The sequence below is a fragment of the Euleptes europaea genome, chromosome 17 (genome assembly GCF_029931775.1).
Source record: "Euleptes europaea isolate rEulEur1 chromosome 17, rEulEur1.hap1, whole genome shotgun sequence".
Classification (NCBI taxonomy): Eukaryota; Metazoa; Chordata; class Lepidosauria; order Squamata; family Sphaerodactylidae; genus Euleptes; species Euleptes europaea.
Genome location: NC_079328.1, coordinates 13,927,361 through 13,944,350, shown reverse-complemented (window position 1 = coordinate 13,944,350; position 16,990 = coordinate 13,927,361). Strand labels below are relative to the sequence as shown.

Sequence of the window (16,990 nt, the reverse complement as noted above, 5' to 3'; positions counted from 1 at the left end):
GGTGCTCGGTAGGAGTCCTTGAATACTGAAACTGTGCCTCTGTCTCTCCATTGCCTCTTCCATGGTGATGTGCTCATTTGTTCTATACAAGCCACGTTTTTCCCTCTATAATTGTTGTGGTTCTTAGCATCTGTGCACTACGTAGACATTGAGAGGTAATGACTCTTCCTTATGGCTGCAGATAATGTTACCACGTGTTCAGTTTTGCGCCGTCTGGATGGAAAACTTGTGAGCTCCTAGAGGTTCTGCCTGTACATACCTTGTAAAGCTGAGCTTAAGCTTCAAAAGTGACTGCCATAAAGCATGTACTGAAAGGAAAAACCCCAAATGCAATTTCCCTAAAATGTCGTATGCTCCCCCTGCATGGTTCTTCAGCATACAGTTGCTGTGTTGGGCCAGCTGTGCTTGCATTATAGGAGGAAGTTGTAACACTTTAGGAGCCCCGTGGCGCAGAGTGCAGTCCAAGCTTTGCTCATGACCTGAGTTCGATCCCGACGGAAGTTGGTTTCAAGTAGCCGGCTCAAGGTCGACTCACCCTTCCATCCTTCCGAGGTCGGTAAAATGAGTACCCAGCTTGCTGGGGGTAAGGGGAAGATGACTGAGGAAGGCACTGGCAAACCACCCTATAAACAAAGTCTGCCTAGCAAACATCGGGATGTGACGTCACCCCATGGGTCAGGAATGACCAGTGTTTGCACAGGGGACCTTTACCTTGTAACACTTTGGCCTAAGATGAAAATTCATAAATAAAAACATTATTAATGAACTCAGATGCATCCCTACAAGAATATTACTGTGTTAGTGCATAGCTAGCATGATGAATTACACAAGCGTGGAGACAGGATTGCTGGCATTGGCTGGCAATTTACAGGGCTTCGATTATAGCCTCCAGAACCAGGCAGATGAGGTATACGAGAGCCAGCGTGGTGTAGTGGTTGAGAGCTGTGGACTCTAATCTGGAGAACCGGTTGGTTTCCCCACGCCTACTTATGAAGCCAGCTGGATGACCTTGGGCTAGTCACAGTTTTCTCCAAACTCAGCCCCACCGACCTCATGAGGTGTCTGTTGTGGGGAGAGGAAGTGGATTGTAATCCAATTGAGACAGCAACCTACCACTTGTCTCAGGCAAACAGAAATAAGTAATTTAGGCACCATCTTGAGTCTGAGTTGGGGATTATGTTAATGGAGATTTTATTGTTTTAACTTAAAAGTTATTGTTAAGCAATAAAATTATCATTATTGAAGTATTTTAAATTATGTTACCCGTCCTGAGCCTGGCCTTGGCTGGGGCGGGCGGGTTATAAGTCACAAAATAAATAAAAGCACCAGAAGTACTGAAATCATCCATCCCAGAGTTAAGAAAAAACTAGGTCCAAAACTGTAGCATCTGGAAGTAAACAGAGGGGACCCCAACCCCTTCAAAGCTAAAGCATTCTGCTCTGCTGCAAAGGCATTATGCTCACATGCACTGCACTCATTAAGGGGGCAGGTGGTCTGTAGAAGGAAGTGGTCCTTGATCCTTGTCCCAAACCGTTGAGGACTTTAAGGGACAATACCAGCACTTTGAATAAGAGCTTGGAGCAAACTAGATGTTGCTGAAGATGATACATGTACTACGCCTGGAAGTGCTACTTGTGTGATTTGAGAAATGGACCTCTGGCAGTGTCTCTGTTTCTTGCTTGAACCCTTTGGCTTGTCCCCAACCACACAGTTCCTCCTTTGGAATGGTATTTTCATTTGCAGAAAAAAAGGGGGGTGATTTCTGTGGATTCTCTTGTCTCACTGCAGACCCCCACTTTGCCCCATACCCTGTTCCTGAGAGTTTGCTCAGCCCCCAAGACCAGCAAGAAGTAGCTGGAAATTGCAGTAGGACTAGCAAAGGAGGCCAAAGTCTTGAGCTACAGAACTGGTTTGAAAGATGTGCTTCGAAGGGCTCCAGGTTTGCGTCTGGTGATTGATCCGACTACAGACAAGCATTTCTGTATGGGTGCTTCCCTGTGCTCAGTGTGGATATTGGTCAATAAATAAGCACTTCTCGACACTTACTGCAAAATACTGCAAATCTCCGGTATTCTCTTCTTGCAAGGAAACTGACCCCAAAGCAGCTGCTCAGAGAACTTTCCTCTTTGGTCAGTGAAATGGAGAGCTGTCCAAATATTGGTACGCCATTTTCCCTTCGGTAACTGCTAGTGTGCTGTCATATGAACAACAAAAAGCTCTACAATGCCTTTAAAGATTTGCAGAAGTAACAAATGCGTGAAGCCCCTTTTTTATTCTATATGATTTGGCAATGGATGCCAGTCACTTTTCTGGGATATGGAAAGGCTTGGGTGCCAGTCCAGCACCGTGCTTTATATTGCAATCGGCTTCTGACATGCTTCTAAAGAAACAGTGAGGCTGTGGAGTGGGAGGAGGCTGTGGATCAGGGCCAGCAAAGCTACTGTAGAAGTAGGGAAGGGTGGGAGAGAATTCCTCCTCCTGCCATAGCAGTAGAATTGTCCTTATCATCAGTGAGGATACAAAATACTAGATTTGTGATTACTCTGATAATTGGTTTACTTGGCTAAAAACGTAGCATGTGGTTGGAATTATTATGTTTCATTGCCTTTATGGGCCAGTAATTTCCCCCCAATTGTTGGTCTGAGGTGTTTAGTGGCATTTTACCAGCTGCCTTGTGATTTAATTGAGAAATCTAATGTGTGTGTCGGGGGAGAACATGATGGACAGCTGATGAAATCATCACAATATTAAATGCTCGCCCATTTCCTTTTGTGGGCACTCAGTTCTTTCCGGCTCAGCTATTAACAGATTGCTTCTCTTCCCCTCCTCCCACGACATGGTAGTATGATGATGAGCTAATGCTCAATGACAATCTTTTATTAAGATTTACAAAAATCTATCCCTTTATTGGATCCTGTCTCTAAAAGATTGTTAAAATTAAAGATAAGTAAGTGGTAAATATTTTTTTGTTGTTGCTTGCTTTAATTACTCTGATTGTAATCTGAGTTGAATGCACATTAATTACAGTAGTTTGGCAGTAAAGTCCAGCTTCAGCCCAAGGGACTAGCAACTGAGACCATAATGCAGCATTCTTCTCCAGGTTTTGCCCGGTAAAAACCTGCGTGCATTAACCTCCTGAACTGGAGAACATTGCTAAGCTCGTGTATAGCTTTATGACAGCAGAAATCTCTTTTCCAGGGCCAGAGGAGGACACTAATGACTGCATGCAGGAGAGCTGAACCTCATTAAATGCAAGGGATGCTAAGGGAGGAAAGAGCATCTAAAGGCACCTGACTCCCAAGTGCTTGGGGAAACCCTGCCACAGAGAGAACCATTCCTGAGAGTGGCTAGAATCCCAAATATCTCATTTGCCATTGTGGAAGGCCCTGCTGGGAGGGCTGAACCCAAGGAGGAAGCTGTCATGGCAGACAGAATCCTGGGTCCAGGCCCAAGCGAAGCCATGCTTTTGACCTAGGATTGCCAGCTCAGGGTTGGGAAATACCTGGAGATTTTTGGGGTGGAGCCTGAGGAGGGTGGGGTTTGGAGAGGGGAGAGACTTCAATGAAATAGAGTCAAATTGTCAGAGCAGCCATTTTCTCCAGGGGAACTGATTTCTGTCGCCTGGAGATTAGTTGTAATAGTGGGAGATCGCCAGCTACAACCCGGAGGTTGGCAACCCTATTTTGACTTCAGAAGGCTTACAAGATGCCTGGGTTTACATCAGGATAGACCAGCCGCTATTGGAGTGCTCTGGCATGAAATGCGATTTCAAGCTACCCTTGAGCATTAACACAATTACGGGAAGGCCTTCTAGCCCACCTCAGGCATGGTGATAGGGTTGCCAACCTCCTGGTACTAGCTGGAGATCTGCTATTACACCTGATCTCCAGCCGATAAAGATCAGTTTCCCTGGAGAAAATGGCCGCGTTGGCAATTGGACTCTACGGCATTGAAGCCCCTCCCCAAACCCTGCCCTCCTCAGGCTCCACCCCAAAAATCCTCCCGCTGGTGGCAAAGAGGGACCTGCAGCCCTACATGGGGGGGCCTTATGGGGTATACACTGGGCAACATCCCCTGAGCCAAATTCGGTGAGGTGTTCCAATAGGGGTTTGCAAAATCCTATTTTGTAGTCAGTAAATGTGGAAGCTCCAGCACTGCTTCACTTGTACGTGCGATGGGTTAAAAACGTCAGAACCTCTCCAGAGAGGCAGGCTTCACGTTGAACTTCTCGCAGTGGTTTCCCTTTGTTTGACTTGGAATTGTTTCTCTGGGGTCAGCCGAGCTGAAACACTGTTCATTCAAAAAAGTGGAGGGACTCCTTTCGGAGCCTCATTAGCAGCAAAATGCATGAGGCGCCTGCTGGAACTCCTTGTGCTGAGTTCACAGGGGAGAAATATGGGCTGAGGATCAGCTCCGCTCTGTAGCCCTTGCATAAGTACTACCCAGGAGACACAAATGGAACGGGAGCAGATCTTTTTGGAATGATCAGAACGGCAAGCAGTAAAATCAGTGTGGATACAAGGAGATTCCTTGGTAATGTAGCCAGCACAGCGATGACACCTGGCTTTGTACCTGTGATGGAACTGAGTGTCCTGACCAGCCCAATCAAGGTGAAGCAGCTGGATTTCTGGGTCTAATGGGGAGTCAGAATTACCATGGGAGGAAAAAAAAACGGCAATCCAGGAAAATGGGGTTGAGTAGTAGGGGATTAGAGAGCCCCGTGTCGCAGAGGGGTAAGCAGCAGTACTGCAATCGAAAGCTCTGTTCACAACCTGAGTTCGATCCCGACAGAAGTCGGTTTCAGGTAGCCGGCTCAAGGTTGACTCAGCCTCCCATCCTTCCGAGGTCGGTCAAATGAGTACCCAGGTTGCTGGGGGTAAAGTGTAGACAACTGGAGAAGGCAATGGCAAACCACTCCATAGACATAATCTGCCTAGTAAACGTCGGGATCTGACATCACCCCGTGGGTCAGTAATGACCTGATGCTTGCACAGGGGACTACCCTTACCTTTTAATAGGGGATTATCTTCCTACCTACTGTTTGTTCAGGCATTTTAGACATTTCAGGTGCTAAAGCGTGGTTTGGAACAAAACCTTTTGATTTTTACTTCCCTAAATTAGCATTCTTTAAATTTAGCAGTGCTGGATGGCTGACACCTTGTCAGATAGGCTCTCCGCTGGCCCCGGATAGAAACAAGATGGTTTCCCCCACGGACAAAATTGAGTCCCTCCCTGTCCCTCCCCGTTTGCACCTGGTCTCCTGCCCAAGATCTGCAGCTCAATGGAGACCCACCCCGGTAATGGCTGATCTGATACCGGGTCCCGCAGAACAATACTGGGAGCCCGGGAAGATCAGCCACTTAACGCATGCATTTAACTTGGAATACTTTTGCTCAGATCTTTACCGGTAGTTAGCTTCGGTATTGTGTCTTTGTTTCCAATAATCCAATCAACCCCATTGTATCCACCCTATATATGTTTCAGTCTTCCCCCATACCTGTATGCTAGCCTTAAGTCTTTTGACCTGCTGAAATTGCTGTTCTTCTGAAATAAACTTTTTACTCGCTGTATCATCTGGAGGAAAGTTATTGCCTGGAATCCATTGACTTGCTGAGGCCTGACACACCTTTCCCCTAAAACTGGTTTTTATCCCAAATGGTAGCTAAAATCATTGTTGGAGCTGTTATCTGGACTGTTGCATTCTCAAAGCTCTTTCGTTGGTTCTGGTGGGACAAACAATAGCAAGAAGCTTTTCCTGACCGCATTCCCAGCTCGTTTGGTGTTTCGTGGTTCTCTTGAACCATCTGTGGGAATAGCCCAAAGTAATCCTGGAAAGAACAGCTTGGAGGCTAGTGGGGAAGGCTTATTTATACCCAGAAGTCCTGCCACACAGACCGCATTTGAATCTTGGCTTTGATAAGGTAGTGCACATCATGGACGATTACATACTGCATCCAGTTCTATAAAATATTCCTCTAATAGTATAGTACAAATAATATGATATGGTACATCTCACTTTCGCTACCAGGCCTGCACTCATGGGCAAGTCTTTTCTGTGTTTTGCTGATGGATTTATATGGGGGGGAGCTATGCTACATTTGAACCCTCAGCTTATCTGAAGAGCCAGGGCTCTGTTCCAGATTCTTTGGAATGCCTGGCACAAGCTCCAGCTGCCCTTATAAGTGGGGGGTGTCATGAAGGGGCTTCAAATAATGTTGACTATGCACCTGTCTTCCTTCTTATTAAAAGTGACCTACGGTTAATTATTCTGTGCAGGAATTTTCTCCAGATGCGTGAAAGGTTTCCACTGAGTAATAGTGTCCAGTGGGTACTGCTTGATTCATTCCTCTGCACAAGCCAGCGTTTGGTGCTGCACTCGTTGGGTGCTGTGCAGGTGTGCAACAGGCTGCCTTTCAAAAGTATGACCTGCTGAGATCCTTCTCCCAAGCCCTGCTCTTGGTGCGCCCACTTGCAGAGTGGAGAGGGGTTGGCAACGAGAGGCAAGGGCTGCTTGGTGCCAAAAAAGGGGAGGGGAGAAGCCCCCTGGTCTGCAGCTGGCAGAACCCTGAAATCAATCAATCCACCTAGCAATAATTTATTACGGCCATGGACCAGCAGAATACCTTTTATTAGGACCAACCAAATCAAAGCAAAACATACTGCAGGCTTTAGAGCTTGCAAGAACTCTTCATCAGACTGCTTTCTGCTTTACAACAGATCAATGTCTTCCATTTAGCACCGTCTGATTAACTGCTGCCATTTGTATTCTCAAAGAGAGAGTGGCCAATTCTTTTTTTTTTTTTTTTGGCTTCTCCATCCCAGTAGCTTTCAAACTGTTTTTGCTCTCAGATCCATCTAATTCAGTTTAAACTGCAACTACGTGCCTTGTTAAGACTTCTACAAACTGCAACCTTGGCTCTTCTTCACCATCCTGGTCTTGGCTGGGGAGGGTGGGCTAGAAATCTAAATAATAATAAATCATGCCATTTTAAAATTTGCTTGTCCATCACTATTTTGTAGTGAACACCCAGCCTGATGAATAATTCTGGAGAACTCAAAAGGTGGTTTAGGATTGTCATAAACTACTCTCTGTCTCAGCCCATCCTAGAGATGTCAAATTTCTTGAAATGCTGGAGGTATGGTGCAAAACACCATTTGTGTGGTGTGTTTTTTTTCTTCAAAAGAAACCAAGAAAACACCCTGAAGTTTGGGCAGAAATTTTTATCTAAGCTTATTTTTCTGCTTTGTTGGCAAAATCACCATTATTTACCACTTCATGAGAACTCATAATTATACTATTAGGCAAGTTTATAAAATTTAAAAATATAAGTGTGCAATCTTGTGCAGCACTCCAGGTATTTCCCAACCTGGAGCTGGCAACCTTCCCCCCTCCCCACACTGGCATATTTTGTCACCGTGCCTGTTTTGGATTGCCAACAGAAAATACTCCCGACGACAGCAGTGAACCACCTGGCTGGCCTGCCATCTCCGCTGCATTCACAAACACTTGCAGTCCAGTGCTGAATGAAACACTGATGGGGTTGAACTCCGTTCACTGCCACATAGATGTGCAGTGCTGTAAAAATGGGGAAACAACCAGTCACGGGTTAGTTTTTTCATCTTCCAAAGAAACAGGAGGGAAGGGAAAAAGCAATAGAAGCAGAATAGGCTTTAGTAAGGCCAACTTTTAAAAAAATTACCCAGTGAGCAAGATTTTTGCGTCCCCCAAGTCTCAGTATGGATGCTTATGCTGTGTTATATACATGTGTATTCTGTATAATTTACAAAATGAAATTATATACTTAAAACTGAATATAATAACAAAAAAATCATGGCGGGGAACAAGAGGGTATGATTACTTGCTCCCAGGTCCCACCGGAGCGCTTTGTCACTGGGGACAATGATGCTGCTCGTTGCTTTTTTCGCTTGCTGCTATTGCCAGCTGAGGATCAGTTGTAATAGTGGGAGATCTCCAGCCATTACCTGGAGGTTGGCAACCCTACTGCGGAGGCCCCTACTCAGTAGGGTTTCCAACCTCCAGGTAGTAGCCTGAGATCTCTTGCTATTACAACTGTCCTCCAGCCGGTAGAGATCAGTTCACCTGGAGCAAATGGCGGCTTTGCCAATTGGCCTGTATGGCATTGAAGTCCCTCCCCAAACCCCGCCCTCCTCAGGCTCCGCCCCAAAAACCTCCAGGTATTTCCCAGCCTGGCGTTGGCAACCCTACCACCCAGCCACACATCGCATTGTTATTCCTCCCGAAAGCTCAGGGCGGCTCGTCTTAAGTGATATGCCTGTATTATTGTATCAATTCCCAATGACAACAACACAGTAGGAGGTTGATAGTTCAAAGCAGTTTGTTTATTAGGCCCAATATACACACAGGGTGAAAAATGCCCAAATGCGCAGGGCAATTCACACAAACATCAAAGGAGTGCAAGCATGGATATAATCTTTGGTAATGGGAGGTAAAAAAGACGAAATACATGGTGTCAATACATAGAACCAATAATAGATATTTAAGGATTTGAATACCCTATTAGAGATTCGGAGGCATTACATAGAAATGGTGATCTCATTCTAATGAGCAGTGAAGACCCATATTCCCAGGTGCTTTTCCATTTGATCCTAAATTACTGCAGTTCTTCTTATCTTGGACCCTGGCAGCTGCCAAGGCTAACCAAGAGGGTTCCTAGCTGGTTCTTATCTCTGGAAAACCAGCTTATGCAAGCATACTAAAGCCATCTATGGATTATTGTCGAAGGCTTTCACGGTCAGAGTTCATTGGTTCTTGTAGGTTATCCGGGCTGTGTAACCGTGGTCTTGGAATTTTCTTTCCTGACGTTTCGCCAACAACTGTGGCAGGCATCTTCAGAGTAGTAACACTGAAGGACAGTGTCTCTCAGTGTCAAGGGTGTAGGAAGAGTAATATATAGTCAGAAAGGGGTTGGGTTTGAGCTGAGTATTGTCCTGCAAAAGTATTGTCCTGTAAGTATCAAGATAATGTGCTAATGAGGGTATGGTATGTTAATATGGAACCATTGTATCCTGAAGTGATCTGTTAATGTGTATAATCCAAAGCTAATCTGTATGGCTATTGTTGAATGTTGTCTTTGTCTGGAGGTTTTTCAGGGCAGGAAGCCAAGCCTTATTCATTCTTAAACTCTCCTCTTTTCTGTTAAAGTTGTGCTGATGTTTATGAATTTCAATGGCTTCTCTGTGCAATCTGACAAAATAGTTGGTAGAATTGTCCAGTCTTTCAGTGTCTTGGAATAACCTACAAACAGTGTTTAAACCCACCAAGAAAATACAACAAATGCTACGATCAGCAAAAGACAAAAGAGACCCCCTCACCTCTGCAGGAGTATATCGTATACCTTGCAGCTGTGGAGAAGTTTACATCGGGACCACAAAACGCAGCATACAAACAAGGATAAAAGAACATGAAAGATACTGCAGACTTGGCCAACCTGAGAAATCAGCAGTGGCTGAACATGGACTGACACAAACAGGACACAGGGTCTTATTCCAAGACACTGAAAGACTGGACAATTCTACCAACTATTTTGTCAGATTGCACAGAGAAGCCATTGAAATTCATAAACATCAGCACAACTTTAACAGAAAAGAGGAGAGTTTAAGAATGAATAAGGCTTGGCTTCCTGCCCTGAAAAACCTCCAGACAAAGACAACATTCAACAATAGCCATACAGATTAGCTTTGGATTACACACATTAACAGATCACTTCAGGATACAATGGTTCCATATTAACATACCATACCCTCATTAGCACATTATCTTGATACTTACAGGACAATACTTTTGCAGGACAATACTCAGCTCAAACCCAACCCCTTTCTGACTATATATTACTCTTCCTACACCCTTGACACTGAGAGACACTGTCCTTCAGTGTTACTACTCTGAAGATGCCTGCCACAGTTGTTGGCGAAACGTCAGGAAAGAAAATTCCAAGACCACGGTTACACAGCCCGGATAACCATCTATGGATTCTTTAATTAGCTTCTAACTAAGGAGCAACAGTGGGCCTCTTATACTTGAGGCTTAACATATGCAAGTGCTTGGTGTAACTATACAAGCCACCTCTAACATGCTGAGTGTGGCATGTTCATGAGTGCAGATATACTTTATTGAGTACAAAGGATATATTTCAAATCAAAGAATACATTTCCCATAGCATATAATGATTTCAGGCATTACAGGGACCCCCAGGGCCATCTAGTCCAACCCTCTGCACAATGCAGGACATTCACAACTACCTCCCCCCCACACACACACCCCCAGTGACCCCTGCGACATCTCAGAAGATGGCCAAGATGCCCTCCCTCTCATCATCTGCCTATGGTCACGGAATCAGCATTGCTGACAGATGGCCTTCTAGCCTCTTCTTAAAAACCTCCACGAGTGCAGCTATACTTTATTGAGCACAAAGGATATATTTCAAATCAAAGAATACATTTCCCATAGCATATGATGATTTCAGGCATTACAGGAAGGGACCCCCCAGGGTCATCTAGTCCAACCCCCTGCGCAATGCAGGAAATTCACAACTACCTCCCCCCCCCACACACCCCCAGTGACCCCTGCTACATGCTCAGAAGATGGCCAAGATGCCCTCCCTCTCATCATCTGCCTATGGTCACAGAATCAGCATTGCTGACAGATGGCCATCTAGCCTCTGCTTAAAAACCTCCACGAGTGCAGATATACTTTATTGAGCACAAAGGATATATTTCAAATCAAAGAATACATTTCCAATACATTTCCCATAGCATATAATGATTTCAGGCATTACAGAAGCCCCTCCACCTGCTTGCTTCCACCCTGCCCTCCGCCCCCTCGCAGCACCCCCGCGAGGTGGGGCCCGGGCCGCTCCAGACCGCGCGCCTTCCCACGCCGCCGGAAGTCCCGCCCCGCCGGCGGCCGCGGAGGGCCCGCCGGAGTTCCGCCCGGCGGTGGGCGTGGCCTGCGGGGCGGGGCGGGGCTTGCGAAGGCGGCGGGCGCTGCTGAGGGGAGCCGGCGCTGCTCGTGGCGGCGGGCGGGCGGAGGCGGCGGCGCGATGGAGGGCGGCGGGGGATCCGCGCGCGGCGCCGGCCGCGAGAAGAAGAAGGGCAAGAGCCCCGAGGAGGCCGCGGTGGCCGCGATGGCGGGAGAGCCCGCGGCAGGAGGAGGAGGAGGAGGAGGAGGAGGAGGAGGAGGAGGGAAGTCGCGGAAATTCGTAAGTGTCCGCCAGGGCCGGTTCAGACGTGCGCTGGGAGGGAGTCGCGTGTCGCGTGTCGGACGTTCCCGGAGATTGCCTCCCCCGCCCTCTTCCAAACTTCGCTTTCAAGCTCTGCGTGGGGGTGGGGTTCCCGAGTCGGGGCCACGGGGGAGGGCGAGGGACGTTGAGCTCAACGGCACGGGGGGTGGGGGGTGGGGGGCGGGGAAGGAGGCTTAACCGTCATCTCGCAAATCTGAAGTTCTTGGGGGATTGCTGACACGGGACTCCGGGAGCACGTCTGAATGCACGGATCTCGAGGGGCGGGACCGGGAGGGGGCTGCGGCCCACGGGGAAGGGGCGAGGGGGGAGGCTTTCGCGCTCTGGGGACCTGTGGAGGGTGTGTCAAGCCCCCCCCCCGAGTCTCAGCCGCACCCGCGTGTTCTGCACGTCTGAATGGGGAAAGCAGCAGACAACGTTTGAGGTACTTTTTGAAGGGGGGGGGGAAATAACCCCGTGTCACGCGTTGAGGTTTTTACCCGTGCTTCAACCTGGGCCTTCAGGGCCAGTGGAGACGGGGGATCGATCCACCCCCCCCCCCGCTGTTTATTTATTTATTTTAATAATTTTTATTTTCCTTCATTTAATATATCCATAAAACAGTATAATAATAGTAATAAAAAGAAAAACAAGTAGTATTCTAATTTAACAATCAAAGGACTTCCCCCCTCTCCCTCTTCCGTGTAAAATTAAATTGTCTAATCTTTTGCAAACGGAACTAATCCCAAAATTAGTTTAATTAATCTGTTCTTGTCATATCCAACATTATAAAATCAATGCCTACTATAAAAATTAATACAAAGCATGAATAAGGGATTAGATCAATGAGTATCCTTTAAATGGTCCCGTTAAAAAATCATTTTCACAGTACGTTCTCCAAGCCTCCCATTCCCCCCAAAATTGTTCATTATCATTCTGATTTATCAAAGCTGTAAGCTTCGCCATCTCGCTGCTGTTTGAAGCACCTCCACCTGCTTGCTTTGGGCTGTTGTCACCTTCAGTCAGGAGGAAGAAAAAGACAGGCCGAGAGAAGAGAGAGCCTGTCTTTCCCCCCTCTTCTGGGGTTAATAATAATAGGGAGGGGGATCTGTCAGTCAAACTGGATCGTGTGTGTGTAAAATGCTGTCAAGTCGCAACCGACTTATGGCAACCTTGTAGGGTTTTCAAGGCGAGACCGTAATAGAGGTGGTTTGCCATTACCTGCCTCTGCACAACAACCCAGGCGTTCCTCGGTGGTTTCTCATCCAAGTACTAACCAGGGCCGACCCGACAGAACTATGGGTGTTACCGCACTAAGTATTCCCAGCGATGTATTAAGAGTTTGAAACTGTTATAAAAAATACTGTTCGCACTTTGTTTGGCCCCTTTAGCTGTGAGGACATCTTCCAACCATTTTTTTGCCTTGGCATCCAAAAACCCTTTTAAAGCGATGTTTTTTATAACATTTCCAAGCTCTTGATACATCGCTGGAATACCTAGTGCAGTAACAGCCTAAAACCCTGCTCATTACACAACCCCAGTTTGTGCACTGTGCAGCTTTTTTACACCCCCCCCCCAAGAGGGGCAAGAGCCATTCATGCTGTGCTACTTAGGAGAAATGCTTTCCTGCAGACCCATCCTTATGAGGTGTCTGGTCTCTGCTTCGCTTAATTTTGGTGTGAGTGGAGCAAGAGATTGAGGTCTGTTTTATTTCACCTTTTGATTCATCTACACCAGTGGTTCCCAAAGTGGGCAGTACCACCCCCTGGAGGGGCGGTGGGATTACCTAGGGGGGTAACTAAGAGACAAGAGGGCAGCAGGGGGGCTCTGGAGGTGGGCCCCTTCAACTGTGTTGTTCACTAATTTACAGTAGATCAAGCTACGGCATCATGCTGGCAAATTAGGTGGAAACTATCAGAATTTTTTTCCAGACTTTGAAGAGCTGGTACCACTGGATCAAGTTCGTCAGTTTTGTTGAACAAATTTCAACAAAAAAGTTTTAATTTGATTTTGAATAGATGCGCAATTAATTGATACTGTTTTGAAATTTTAGTGTTATTATCGTCTTTAGTGAGTCATGCAAACCTCTATTTTGAACAGTGCTTTTGATAGGGTAGGGGGCACTGGGATTGAGTTTGTGGAACCAAGGGGGCAGCGGCCCGAAAAGTTTGGGAACCACTGATCTTCACTGACAAACCCACAACAAAAAACATAGTAAAGCAGTAGGCAATTTGAGGTTTGGCATGGCTCAGGTCTGACCTGGCTTGAGGCTTGGGAATCCTTTCAGCCGCCCAGACTTTTCACTGTCTTTTGAAGCTCATGGCCACAGATTCCATCACATAACAGGCAGTGCTTTTGGAAAAGAGGTGGGTTCTACTCCTGTGAACTTTGCCCCCCTTTGAGTCTTGTTTGCAGCAAGGTGCAGTCCGTCCTAAAGGTGGGACAGTCAGTTAAACCCACGGGTGGGGCTGGAGCATACCCTGAAAGATATCCCAAAGCTCCTTCTCTTTATGCACCTTAGTCACTTCCTTTCTTGCAAGGGCAAAGGGCATTTTGGGGCTGATTTCATTGGTGTGAACGGCGTCTGAGAGCCGTTTTCTGAGTATGAACATTAGCAGCTTTGCCCCGAGATGCAGGCAAAAGGCTTTGCCCCCTTCTCAGATGAAATGTAGCCAAGGCTCTTCCAGGGATCTCTCCCCTTATGCCTCTCTGCTGCTCACTCCCCTTTGGGAGTGTCATTGTATGGAGTATTCTGGCCAGGGACTACAGTGCAGTCAGTGGTTTGACCACTGGGTGAGGAGACGGCACAGAAATGTGGGAATGGTTTCACACTGGGGCAGTGGCATCCTTGGATATCATGTTTTTTTTAAAGCTGTGAATGGTGTCCCTCTGCCTTTCAGAAGACTCGAAACAGCCCCACTGATCTGCGGCCACAGTGCAGTCCAAATCACAGAACAAACATGTCCATAAGGCATATGTGATTGACTTTGACAGGGGTCTTCTGTGGCTGCCTGAGTTCAGCCTGGATGCTTTCCCTGTCGCTGGAGAAGCTTGCTGTGAGATCATCCTTGGCGCTGACATCAGTTCAGCCCATGGTGGTCAAAGGGTGTGGGGCCAGTGTGCACGGCCACTGTAAAGTCGAAGCAGGCTGCCCGGTGAGATCAGAAGGGACTGGAGGGAAGATGGGGGGAGCGATCCCAGAGCTGTCTTGAAAGGAAGCTTGGTAACCATTCTGCTAGTGGACTTTTAACTGTAGTTTCTGCAACTTTCTGCAGCAACCCTGCCTGGTGAAATTGCCAAGGAAAAGCAAGGAGCCAAAAGTCTGTGACAAGTTTGGATGCATTCTTGGGACTTAGTAGGAAACGGTCAGCACTTGCTGTTTGACCACAATCTTCACTTCGGTAGCAAGGCTGTGGAGCTCTGCATGTGAGCCCAGGGGCTGCTCGGTGTCCAGCGAGCGGTTGGGTGGCAGGCTCGGCTGAACCCTGTCATTCTTCTGGATGGGAGAGATTTGGCGTAGGATGTGAATGTCTGTAGCCTGACATATGTGGAGGCATGATGTTAAAATTAGACTGATGGAAAAACTGCATCCGGTTGAATGTGTGTTTGGTGAACCGGTTGGCTGCTTTGCTCGGTGTGAGCTTATGGTGAGCTGTGTGACTTTCCATCCACCTAGCTTGAGAAGTAGTCAGCAGGGTGGCCTGAAAGTTTGATCTTCCTCCTTTCAGAAACATTCCCTGCAGCTGGCCTTTCCACTAGCTGATTTTCACCACGGGGGAAGAGAATGAACCATGAAGGAGTTACTATTTCAATGGAGGAGGTTGTGGCCTTGCTTCTTTTGACGGCGTCTGAACTGCCAGTATGGTGTAGAGAACCCGCATGGCATAATGGTTAAGAGCCGCAGACTAATCTGGAGAACTGGGTTCAATTCCTCACTCCTCCACATGAAGCCTACAGAGTGACCTTGACCTAGTCATAGTTCCACAATAACTCTTTCAGCCTCACCACCTCATAAGTAGGGTTGCCAGCCTCCAGGTGTTAGCTGGAGATCTCCTGCTATTACAACTGATCTCCAGCTGATAGAGATCAGTTCACCTGGAGAAAATGGCTGCTTTGGCAATTGGACTCTATGGCACTGAAGTCCCTCCCCTCCCCAAACTCTGCCCTCCTCAGGCTCTGCCCCCAAAACCTCCCGCCGGTGGCAAAGAGGACCTGGCAGCCCTACTCATAAGATGCCTGTTGTGGGGGGTGAGGGGAAGGGAAGATGATTATAAGCCACTTTTAGACTCCTTAAGGTAGAGAAAAGCAGGGTATAAAAACCAGCTTCTATTGGCCTCTGTCATTCAGTGCTCCTCATGACAGTGTTGGAAGGTGCAGAGATCTCCTGTGGGGCATGTGCCTCCTGGGGCTCAGGATGCTTAAGGCTGCAAATAGGGAAGAGTGGAAAGGGGAGGGTTGTGGGGTGGCTGTGGTTAGATTTCTACCACAAGGACATTAATGTTTTGAAAGCTTTCCTGTCTCTCCTTCCATGTGTACACATCATTGCCTTTTGCAATCTTCCATCAGTTTGCACTTCAGATGAAGAAGAAGAATTGGTTTTTATATGCTGACTTTCTTTCCTACTTAAGGAAGAATCAAACTGGCTAACAGTCACCTTCACTTCCCCTCCCCGCAACAGACACCTTGTGAGGTAGGTGGGGCTGAGAGAGCTCTAAAAGAGCTGTGACTAGCCCAAGGTCACCCAGCTGGCTTCATGTGTAGGAGTGGGGAAACAAATCCAGTTCACCAGGTTAGCGTCCACCGCTCATGTGGAGGAGTGGGGAATCAAACCCAGTTCTCCAGATCAGAGTCCGCCGCTCTTAACCACTAGACCAGTTGATAACAAACTGTGTATGTGAGTGGCCTATTCAGGGGGCTTAACAGTGACACAAACTCTTGAGTGAAGAACATTCCTGGTGTGTTTCTCTTGTACTGTTCACAGTGGGGAGAGGCTCTTTCAGGCAAAAGCATGCAGGTTTCCCAAATTTTCTTTTCCTCTCCCTCTCAGCTTGTGACAGGCACAGAACAGAGGCAGGCTTGCTAAAAGAGAAGGCGGATTTACAGGCAGATGACCTGTTTTGAAATGGACCCGTCTGCGGAACTGTTTGATATTTATTCTGTGACCATTATCCCTGGCTTCCTCCTTCAAACAGGCCCAGGAAAATGGACTCAGTATCTCATTAAATCTTCTGCTGAAGGGACTTTTACCGCTTTTCTGTGTCTCAAGAGCAATCAAAACATGACATGGTGATGTTTTGTGGTAAATATACTTGCATAGTTCTGTGTTTCGGTAAAACAGAAAGCAGTTAATGGGTGCAATCGATTGGCATTCTGTTTCCCAACTCTGAGAGAAGTGCCCCAGCAGAAGAGGAATGAATGTACTAAGGCCTCACCCATTACTAAGACGAGAATGAGGGGGGAAAGTGGAAGGCACACACCACCTTTTGCCATGTCGTGTCGTTTGGGAGTTTGGGGTTCAGAGAGCAGTATTGTACCTAATATTTGTTGGCCTGTTTATATCCTACTTTTCATCCATATAACTCCTCAAAACAATTTACAACACTTGAAAAATGCGAGCTTAACTATTTCTCCCAATCTCAATATACTAGTCCTCATTGTCCGAGGGAGGGACCCCTTGCTGCTCTGCCTCTGAGCCTGAAAACACCCTGGGTTTGGAATGGAAAAGAGTGGAT

General features: G+C 47.1%; 1 protein-coding gene across 1 annotated transcript in view; it reads left to right on the top strand.

The window, feature by feature from the left end:
* The first annotated feature begins 11,081 nt into the window (after positions 1-11,081).
* Positions 11,082-16,990, top strand: part of DIAPH1 (diaphanous related formin 1) — a 112,846-nt gene continuing 106,937 nt past the window's right edge. Inside the window, exon 1 of the mRNA XM_056862298.1 lies at positions 11,082-11,240. Coding sequence (XP_056718276.1) covers positions 11,082-11,240 — 159 coding nt within the window. The remainder of the gene's footprint in view (positions 11,241-16,990) is intronic.